This window comes from Myzus persicae, unplaced genomic scaffold (assembly GCF_001856785.1).
Source record: "Myzus persicae strain clone G006 unplaced genomic scaffold, MPER_G0061.0, whole genome shotgun sequence".
NCBI lineage: Eukaryota > Metazoa > Arthropoda > Insecta > Hemiptera > Aphididae > Myzus > Myzus persicae.
The window spans coordinates 87331-99408 of NW_019102714.1; the positions used below are offsets into that span (position 1 = coordinate 87331).

The window sequence follows — 12078 nt, forward strand, 5'->3', positions numbered from 1 at the left end:
GTTTGTTTTTCCTATTGCTTTTTAAAACTGTTGAAAATTTAAAATTTTGATTTCTCGAATGCACCAACTAGATTTCCTTTCCTACCAGAGAAGTTGCTGTCGAAGAAAATCGAAGCAATTTTACTATAAGAAACCGTGATGACAGACACAAAATAAATAAATAAATAAATATAAAAAAACACACATCAAATGATTACAGTTGTAATCAAAAGTGGATAATATTTTGGATAGATGACAAAAAAATATTCGTTTTTGAATATATTTAGTGGATCGATCATTTATTATATAATTTAAGGCGGAAAAACAATTTTGCTCATAATATCTGCTGCGTTTTTTTACATTATTGTTTAAAACGGTAGGTACTTCATCAATTATTGTGGTAACTTTAAATAATGTCCCTTATATGTATTTCTCTCTAAAGCCTATTTTACAATTAGGTTTTTGTGTGTTTTTAAACTAAAAAATTGGTAGTATACATGACCACTTAAATGTAAAATGTTCATTCTTAACGACCGAATCACATAAAAAGAGGAATAGTCTAATTTATATATTTACAGGAGTCACGATTTCTCTTCTAAGACCGTGATATGTGAGTTATTCTGAAGCAAATTTACAATAAATCATAATATAGGTAGACAATCAGCCCGTCACTCACTTGCATGTCCATCAATCTCGATTGCTGTTGACCAGCCGCCGCCGGAGCCCGCAAAGGCGACGACGCCATGATCACGGTGATCTACTTTGTCTACAGTGGTCGTGCCTTTCGTCGTCCTCGCCACCGTTTTACACAGGTGCTTGTACAACGAAAGCCGTTTGGATTGTCAGAGATGCAGTCTTCGCCGAGGTTTGTACTCTGCATAAATCATAACACATGGACCATAAGATTAAATACAAATTTTTGCTACCACAAAATAAAAAAGTCCCTAACTCAAACTCGGTTCTAATAAAAAGTTCAATAAATGCCCAAATACTAAAACACTGTTCATTATAACCACTGAATACTGAAACCTTGAGAAGTTTACACTGTCTACGCTAAAACTTATTTTGTGAAATTTATATGTATATTTATTTATATATGCTCACTGCACTTGTATCGATAAAACAATACAATTTTTGACCTCAAACCGCGGTTAAACGACAGAATTTTTATGAAGATCTACTGATCAATCATCTACTGTACAATACTCTTATTATATTATTCGATTGATTTTATGTTATTTACCTAGATAATGTATTATAAAATAAAGTAACACAGATAATGCAGTTATTGTGATTTATGATAGATGAATACTGTGATGAGCGATGACACTATGCGAAGATAATGTAATTTAAAGAAACATATTATGATACTTTTAGCCGATCCCAAAACTTTATTTTAAACAGTAGTTTAAAAATAAACAAACATGCACATTGCATACTTCTGAACTAATTCAATAATTTCCTTTTTATTTTTTTTTCGTATTTAATATGAACCAAAGAAAAAATGAAACTGTTCATTATTATTTTGAAATAACATAATATAATAATTTAACAGTTGGTTTAAAAATAATAAATATATATAAATGAATACCCCACGTGTGGTACTTGCACCCACTCCTGAGACATCCAGAAAACTAATGAATTTTATCAAAGAAGCTGAACTTCACCTTCTAATTTAATACTATACCGTCTATGATTGTATAAATATATAATAGAAATTTAATGTAATGTAAATTCAACCTATTATTAATACAAATAACGTAACGCCGGCTACCAACCACTCAGTAATTATGACTTAAAATTAATCTCAAAAAAAAAAAAAAAAATAAAAATATACATTAGCACCTATAACACACATTATTTTATTATAAATCCTATATGCTACCATAGTAATATTTAACAATAAACATGTTGTCAAAAAGTATGATTCCCGGGGCCGTCGGTTTGTTAATTTGTTTTTTTGTTAAATTAAGAAAAAATGTTCACTTAACTCATTACGATTTCCCCATAAAACAAATTAAAAATTTTTTCTCATTAACTATAATTATAGCATGTATGAATAATTGTAATCAATCCAATTGCAACACATACCTATATTGTAATTAATCCTAACCTTCAACAACCGCAGCATTCAGGAAATATATTATATTATGATGTACGAATTGTAATTAAAATAATTATTGATAGTTTTCAAATAATAAATATTAATTGAAATTGAATAGTGATAACTACAATTAATAACCATAGATTCTATAGGGCTATCGGATTTACAGATAATTTGGACTGGTCGGTCGATAAGTCTGACCACATCGGAATAGACACCAGAGCAGTCTCTCTCCTCCTACTAAATTATGTTCAGTTAAATATTGAATTGTATTACTATAATTATTTACCTTGCTACAACGATTTATATTCAAGAAACAATAATTATTATTCAAACAGAGATGCGTCGAGTTTATATGGTGGTGGTTTTCAGTCATATTATAAGGTTAATTAGTTAAGTAATTAATACAGCTTTCGTGATGACTATTATTATCGCGGTGAATGAAATAAATATCATGCAACTCTTTTTACCATTTACCACCAACGTTGTATTATTGTAATTTATAGGGAGTTATATGTAGGTATATACAGGCACGTACTCTACGTTGGCGGCCGTTTCCGACGGAATGGAATATTTTAATAATTTTTGTCCCACTATTATGGTACATAATATATTCATAAAAAGTAAGAACGAGTTCGGAAAAAAGAAGCCACGGAACAACCCACTAAAATTAACATGCCAAACTTTTAGAAAGAAAAATACCATAGTTACAAAAAATAAAAATAATCTAATAAATCAATATAATTAATTGATGCATAATTTTCTTTTAAGCGTTATTTTATTTTGTTACTGGTTTCATTAAAATAATACTATCATTAAAAGGTATTAATAATTTTTGCAATACATGTTACTAGGACTTATAACCGATAGCATTGAATATACAGAAACTAAAATATGCAAAGGATAAAATTATAACTTATATAACTTATAAAAGTTTTATCATAAATAGGTTGACTGCCTAACTACTGGACAAATTTGAAACTCTTCACAAATCTCTATCAAAAGAAAATAGGTACATACCTATGTTAAATTATTGAGTATGAAATGCTTAAGGTAATAAATATTTTTTTTTTAATTACTCAAAAATTAAGAAATAAAATAAAATAAAATTTCCCGTTTTTCTAAAATTAAACGAAATATTATGTGAAATTATGCAATTTTAGCTTTTTATCTCATCATAACATAGAATTGGTTTTTTGGTTGGACTGCTATATAAATCAAAAGCACATTATAGAAAATATGCAACTCTTAAAATTTCCTAGTCCTATACATTACCTACCTACCTATTTGCATTCTTTATAATATAGGTTTAATTTGGAGTAGTTCGATGATTAACAAGTCAACATAAGACAATAATAAAACATGTTAATTACGTCATAAGCTATAAGCAATGTATCAGTACATTATTGCTTTTAATATTATTACTATAACGTTTTGTCATTTTCTTCACGAGACTTAATTTAAAAAAATATCAAAAAACGAAATATTCTAATTGGCAAACAATTGATTTTTCAAATAATGTTATTCACTGGAAAATTTGTTTAGAAGTATAAATTGTTTTATTCATCAGTTTGCCGTACCTTCAACTGTACAATAATAATAATAATTTTAATATTATATAACAGTTATTGTTATTTGAACTGACACAACGAGACTCATCAGTGAGTTTTGACGATATTTCCGTGCACGAGTTATTTGTCGAGTGCCCTTATAATATATAGAAACAAGATTCCGGTGTGTAAACGCTCGCGCGATTTTAACTGAACGTCACGCATCGTTGTCGTAGTACGTCATTTATTATTATTGTTATTATTATTATTATTATTATTATTATTGTCGACGGCTCTGCATCGAAGAAAACAATACGATAATAATACAAAAGGGCGTGCAAATACCATATCAATACCGCCACGGTTAGTTTGATCGGATGACTGTAATATATTTTAATTAAACTATAATAATTGCAATGTAATAAACTATCAACTATAGCTATATAATATACTATAGATACTATATACTCGTACTATAATATAGGGTACCATAAATGTTGTAAATACTGTAAAATTAGTTTGCAAAAAATGCTCTTTTAGTAAGGATGATGTCAATAGTCAATAATAATCTAAAACTTTTCGTATCGTGGTAAACTGTTATATTTCATGTTATGATTTAAAATGTATTTATATTATTATTTATTAAATTATTTTAATTGTGCATACGTTTTTATTTAAAAAATAAATTATCATAATATATGTTTACCTAGTTTTAATTGTTAATATTTTGTTCTCAAAATCCGTTTGGCATTAATTCAAAAAATAAATAAGGAAACGTATAATATAGCACTTATACTGTATATAGCTGTTTACGGTGCTTCTATAATATAAGGTCGACGGGGCACATAAAATATTTATAAACTATAAAGGCCCCACCAACAAAAAGTGATTTCTGATTGGGTTGTTACGGTTTACAACAATATTGAAATCGACAAATTATTTCTTTCGTCAATTTTTCTAGACTTTTTTTAAAACGACGTAAGTAATCAAGAAAATCCGTCCATTAAGCCATTGTTTTATAAACAATTCTAAACTTAGATACACGCAACTGCCAATCAATATAAATTATAATAATACATTAATACATTTCATATGAGGCAGTTTCGGAAGAGTATTTAACTCATTTCATCGTATAAGAAGGTTACCATAACTCTTAATTATGTAATACCATTTTTATGTTATCATATTTTCTTTACTTGCCAAAAGGCTTTAATTATTTAAAATTTTTTTTTTAATTTTACGTCATAAATATCGTAATATTAATAGGGAAATTCTCAGAATAACTATTGGTATGGTAAAAATTAATTTGAAACAATAAGAAACCATATAAAAAGTTAGGTGGATAGGTATATTGATGACAATTTTATGTTTGGTAAAAATAGCAACGATGAGGCAAATAAAGGATATTAACAATAATTTGATAGAAACCGTTAAAATAAGAAACAATCAGAATCCGTTAGATAGAAGAGTATCTGTACAGGCAAAGTTGGAGAAATGTATGACTTTTTTAACTCAATCAAGTTGAATATGATGCATTATTTAGAAAAAGTTAAAAGTAACTTCGTTAATACACAATTGTTTTAACTTTTTATTAAGTAATAAAAGTATTAAGTAATACAATTTTAAACAATATAAATTGACTTAACTTCTTAAAGTGAACATTTTAATTCGTTGATACCACGTTAATTAAAAACAATTATTTTTAATACAAATATAGAAATTAAAGAAACTTTTTAACTCTTAATGCCCAGCCTCGCCTCTAGGTATATGAAATACAACATTTTTGTGTATTGCTTTTGTTAGGTATAAAAATAAAATGAAGTCATCAGCTACACTAGTGTACTTTGTGATTTATATTTTTAAGGTAATAATATAGATATTATTATGAAACATAGGTGACAGAGTATTGACGGAAAAATAATTGTAGTCATACGACAGTGTACAGAATCGATTGGTTGTTAAGCAATAATAACCCACTAGCCTTTCATAATGTGTGACAGAGTCGATAATAATATAACTGACTGAATTAATAGGTTATTTCAAAACTACCTGTATATCTATATGTACATTCAAATAATATACCAATATGGAAATATTAAATATAATTACGAATGTATATTGACGATTAAGATATGCGACAAAACCGTTTTCCCGATCTCATGACGTTATAACACTTTAAATAACGTTATTTTATTGGTACATTGCAATAATATATTGCCAATCGGTATGACATTATAATAATATGTAACCTGCCTACGCTCTATTCGTATTATAAGTACGCAAAACAGCGGTGCAGATGCAAATATCGGTCGCACGACAAATCTCATATATCATATATTATTATATTGTTGTCCATTCGACTGAACTCACCTCCATCGATCGTGTATATCATAAATATCATGCCTCGGCACGAACGGTTTTCGTTTCGCCTCCGACGCCGCCGCCTCCGCCCACGCACAACTGTATTATTATAATATTAAATATCATTATCGTCCGACCGACCGTGTCGGAGGTAGGTGTACACGTGCCGATGATTTTATGCGAGCGCTTACATTATACTTTTGCTGATTTTTCGCGGAGGCGGCGGCGATAGCGCCCTAACTGCGGATGGCCGAGGACGACTTCGCCCACACCATCACCTCCACCGCCCGTCGACACGGCCGAGTCATTGCCACTCGCGCACAACCGCAACTACACACTCACTCATAGTCACTTCACTTGCGCGTAAGTTGTGACGATTGTGGCGTTATAGTAACGACGACGATATTATTATACACAAACACACACTCAAACAATATGCGAATATTTCATAAAAAATTGAATAATGACACACTCGAGGGAATCGATCACGTTTCCAACCCCGCCAAAACGACCTTATATCGTATGATATCTTGTGACCATCACCCACCGCAGCACACCGAGTCATCGATCGCGCTTGCCCGAATGTGCTCTGATTTTTTAACGGGTATACGATATAATAATATATTAATATATACATGACGTATATATATTTTGGCAACGCAGACATACCCTAACATTACCAGATACGTCTTAGTATTGTAATATCACCAAGGCCTTGTGTTTTATACTCTCGAGAATTCAAAATGTTTGTAGTCTTATAATATTATGTCCTTTACGTAACAATGAGACATGTTATGTAACCTGGGGGGGGGGGTGGCAAGGAGCACACGCCTCCCTCTATAAAACGCATAATTAAATGTATGAAGATAAAGAAATACCATAGGGAGCACAATTAAAATAATTTTTCAAAAAACCAATACAAAATTACATAAATGAAATAGGTTCTAACTTCTAATGAAGATTGACCATAATATAATCGTACCAATTTGGTTAGTTTTTTAAGTGAAACATATTATAATTTATATTATTTATAATAAGATAGCTTACAGTAACGTTATTCATACTTTCATTGTATTATTTGCGTTTAAAATAATATTATGATTTTTAATACATTATTATTTGTTACCTATACCCAAAGATATATTTAGAATTTTAACACTCCAGGTAATGTTAGATTGCCACCCCTACATACCCCCCCCCCCCCCAAAAAAAAAATGTGAATATTAAAAAAACAATCTGACCATACATTTTACAAACATAACATTATTTCTTCAACATCTCTTCACACTAAAGTCTTGCATAATATAAAACGTAAAAAACATATAAAACATGTAAGTACTTTAGTGAATTTATAATTTACATTACGCTTAAAAACCAAAATAATAAAATTGGTACCGGAACAATAACCAAAACGTAAACCATTATCGTTTATATTTTACCCTGGGATTATTTATTTATTTTACGTTTTATTTTGATCAACTTTTGATAATATTCTCACACAAAATAAAAGAACGCTGTATAGGCGCTATATAAAATCTTAAAAATATTTTAATTTCTTGAATATATTTCTCCACTCGTGTTTATGGGTGGCATGGAGAGGTTAAAAAGTGTAGCTTGGTACCTATATATAGCAACCCAACCTAAACAACTGGTAAATGAGGCACCAAAATTTGGAATATTTCTGTACTCCTAAAAATAAAGCACTAGACCTGTGGAATACTCAGCATCCCTTATCACCACTCCCAAGATAAATTTTTTCATTTCTGCTTAATGGACTAAACTGTGATAATTATTTAAAATTTTAAAACATTCGCAGTTATGTTAAAATTTTAAAATAAAATACCTACACGTATAATCGTTTTAAACTAGATAATGTGAGTCTAGAATTTGAAAAATACACCGGAAAGTTGTCTGGTTTCTGGACACGCCTATAATATGGTTATAAGGAATAATAACCATACTATATTGTTATTACTACTGATTACGATGTAGCACGCGGCGTTAAAATTACAATAATAGCGACCAACAAAACTGGATTAATAAATTATTATTAAAGGCGGAATCGACCGGCCAACGGCAGCGGTGGCAGCGTGTTTGTGTGCGGGCGAACGGGTGGGTTTGATGTGCGTGTACCCCAAATAGTTGTACCTATATATTTATTAAATTTATGTGCGGTTTATATTAGTAATATACATGATATTATTAAGGTGTTCCTACGTCTATATGTTAATAATCACATTATAAATATACTAAAATACATATTATTATGTGTAATGTATAGCTGGTATCACAACAACATGTATATGATACCATTTATTATAATATATTACTAGAGAACTCTACCCATGCACTACATAGTACATACGGTCTGTTTTAAAAGAGTATGGTATAGCATATTTTTGTTAATCAGAATCGATTGTGTGTTTTTGGTTATAATATTAGAGTGAATCAACTTATATTATTAAGTTTAAAGATGAGAACATTATTTATGCTTATAATAAGCATCAGTTATTTTCGATATTTTAATGTTTAAAAGATATATGTGTAGGTATGTAAATATTACAATATATAAATTCTCATATTATGAAGCTTAAAAATTAAAATATCAAACAAATGACTCTTACGCACAGATAATGTTTATACCTTCAACTTTAGTAATATTTTAATTCTCAGTTTTATTAAGACCAACAACACATAATCGATTCTGAAGAAACAGCAATTTTCTATGCCATAAGTTTGTGATGCGAAGACTATTAAAAACTCACGAATAGGTGATGGGTAGTGTCCTCTTAAGACTCGCGTAATGATGAAACTAAACATTTTTTATTGAACAACTCCTCACAAAAAAAAAATAATACAATTAATAATGAAGAACAGTCAATTACTGATTTTTTAAAACTCTTATAAATACAAACAACGTAGACATATTTTAAATTCCATCGAATACTTAATTGACATTTATTATTTGAGTTAGTTTTGTCCCAGTTACACCATACACAATCACTTATACTTATAGTTATACCATCCAACCTCTATATTTGATCATAATAGCAAAGTTATGATTCGAGTGAAAAAACTAACTCAAATTAAACTTCTAACTAAACTTCAGATTAAGAAATTAAATTCATACATACAATATATTATATTAAAGTGGCTTGGTGAGGAACGGTCGTACACTCAATCTGTAGAAACGCTCTGAGTGTACTTACCGGCCGTCGTTGCTATAGCTACCGGATGGGTGACCACCAGTGACCTACCGAACATATCCTTGCCACACATACACAAACACGTGTTTCAACCCTACCAACATACTAACCTACTAAAAATATACAAAACCCCTTACCGTACCATTCCACACCCAAAGGCTATATTGCCTATGTTGCCGCGGAGTTTTCGCTTAAAATAAAAAAAAAATTGTATTAAAGTTAATCAGTGTATGGTGTTTTATAAGTTCAGAAATATACCTATTTCAATTTATGATGTTTATATCAATTATTGTTTAAATTGAATTCCTTGTTATTAATTTTTATCGTTTTGAATAAAACGATTATACATATAGTATTATATACCTATATTATGTATTTTAGAGTGTTCCATGAATAAAAAAAGCATTATAACTCATAAGTCCTTATAATTTTTTCTTCCTATATCTTAAAATTACTCCAAATGCTAGAAAAAAATAACTTGCCTGTGACTACAGTCTACAGCGACCAGTGAGAGGTCATTTTCAAACTCGAAAATACTAATGGAGAAACCCGATTTAAATTATTCTATCACATTATTTAACACTAAAGCCTAAATACATTGACTATTTTTCTCCTAATCGTCTTCTAGTTATCTATATTGAGTATTATTAAATTTAAGCAAGTGCCTTAACTATTTTAGAAAGGTACTCAATATTAATTAGGTATGTTATTGTTATAAGTACTAGGTAGATACTAAAATAGATATTCATTTATAATTTATTATGATGAAACAATAGTTAAAATAGTAAGTAACAAACTAGTATGTTGGTTTTAGGTATTTGTTATTATTAATAAATGTTTTATCCTTTCTATATAAAAATGCAATATGAATGTGTTGTTCACTCAGTATCACCAGCGTACCGAACGTAAAAGTCTAGCCATTGGAGTGTTTCCATTACCTCCGGCGATATCTTTCACTCGATCACAGTTGTAATGGCGAGAGGTAGAGAACATAAAATATTAACCAAGTAACCACATTTTACCATTATGTACCATATTAGGTACATTATATTTTTATGGCTGTGGAATGTCCGAATGTTCATCGTCGGAGAGGGTGTATAATGATATACAAAAAATGAATACATTTTATTTATACTTTATATAGGTATTATAACTATTATTATAACTACCTATTTTACATACCATCAAATTTTATATTATATGCATACTAAAATTTGAGTATGTTTAAGGTGAATACATTTTTATGATTTATGATACTGTAAAAGTTGTATAATAAAATAATTAATCAAATATAATTATGAAATAACTTATCAGGAAAGAGTATTGGTATACAGTACATACTAAATGTTAAGCTTGTTGTACCCCTTAAAGTTAATGTCACCAATAACGTATGTGAATGTCGTGGATTAAATAAATCAGCTTAAATTACTCTATCTAGAAAATTTGATAGTAATGTTAATTTTAAAAATTACAACAATGAAATCTCCTTTTTTACGTATGCTGATTGTAATTCGTATACAGAAGTGATCATAAATAACGATTGCTAGAGTCGTTAAGGGGATTCGAACTTTTTCTAAGAAGTTCTGTACAGGCAATGATGTGTAGAGATGTGGCTATAAGAGGGAGGTTAAGCTCAGCCTTAACTGAGAGCCCCCCCATCAATGGAAAAAAATTAAAGTCCAGTTCTTATCCCTGTTTGAATGTTTTAGTATTATATGTGTGATGTGTCACATGGATGAACATAATATAACTTATATTAATGCTACTTATTACCTATTAATTATACTTATTATAGGTATTATATTACTAATAAATCATTAAAAAATTTTTTACAATATTCATAATAATATGTAAATTTACCAATGATAGAACTTAAAACATAAGGCTAGCATTTAAAACAAATTAGATAGTTATTTTTACATTTATTTTTATAAATTAAAAAATATATATTCTTTACTTTTCAAATTACTAGAAATAATTAATTTACTATTTAATTGCTATTTATTTTTCCCCCTTTTAATATTTTTCAAATAGGTATATAGGTAATAATATAACAATGTAAAATGTTTTTTTTTAAATCCTGTCATTTTTTAAAACTATAGTTGTTCATCTTTTCATTTGATCTCCTATTTTCTCCATTTTAGTGCTATACTGTTTCAGGTAATACTATGGTTTAAGTACATTTATTATTAATTAATCTATTAATATTTAAACACACATATACTTATTTAAGTGTATTAAATAAAGGTTTGATTAATTTTGAACAAAAGCCCAAAGTGTGTCGTGTTGTCGATGATAAAAAATAAAAATATTCGATAGGTAGGTACGATATCAATTATTATAATTGTTTATGCCATCGTTTTGAAACTCTTCACCTACCGGAAAAAAAATATATAAAATATAATATTCTAAAAATAAATAAAAGTTGAAAATACAGTCTGACTGTGATGCAGTAAATGTTACTGGTACATGTGTACCAAATAGTAAATACTAGTTTGACATGACTAGCTATATAGATATAGGTTTTATGGTTATTTTTTTGTCTTAAAATGTATATTTGTACATTATAAAAATTCAAAAGTACAAATAACCACTTCACATAATTTTAAGCTAACATCACTATAGACCTTTCGCATACATGGGCCAAAGAAACGCAATCCTATCAAGTGAATTGTCCCGAGGAAGACACTATTTCCCTCACAAGCAAGCTCATGTCAACATTTAATTATATCATGTATAATCGTTTATTATTTCACTGCTAAATTAATTAATATGACATATACCAATTGCTCCGTATGATTTTGATATTGAGAATGAATTTAAACCCATGAACAAATGTTTACTTTTGTTTACCTAAAGAATTCACTGTAGAATAAAC

At 29.0% G+C, this 12078-nt stretch overlaps 1 protein-coding gene across 4 annotated transcripts in view; it reads right to left on the reverse strand.

The window, feature by feature from the left end:
* The window catches only part of LOC111032988, a 29160-nt gene that overhangs the window by 14711 nt on the left and 2371 nt on the right, over positions 1-12078 (reverse strand). For 3 of the 4 annotated variants that reach the window (XM_022313505.1, XM_022313503.1, XM_022313506.1), the window contains exon 2: positions 656-853. In XM_022313505.1, coding sequence (XP_022169197.1) covers positions 656-724 — 69 coding nt within the window. In that variant the 5' untranslated portion in view covers positions 725-853. Of the gene's footprint in view, positions 1-655; positions 854-6003; positions 6751-12078 lie in introns of those variants that run through there. The other variant, XM_022313504.1, reaches the window with a different exon arrangement.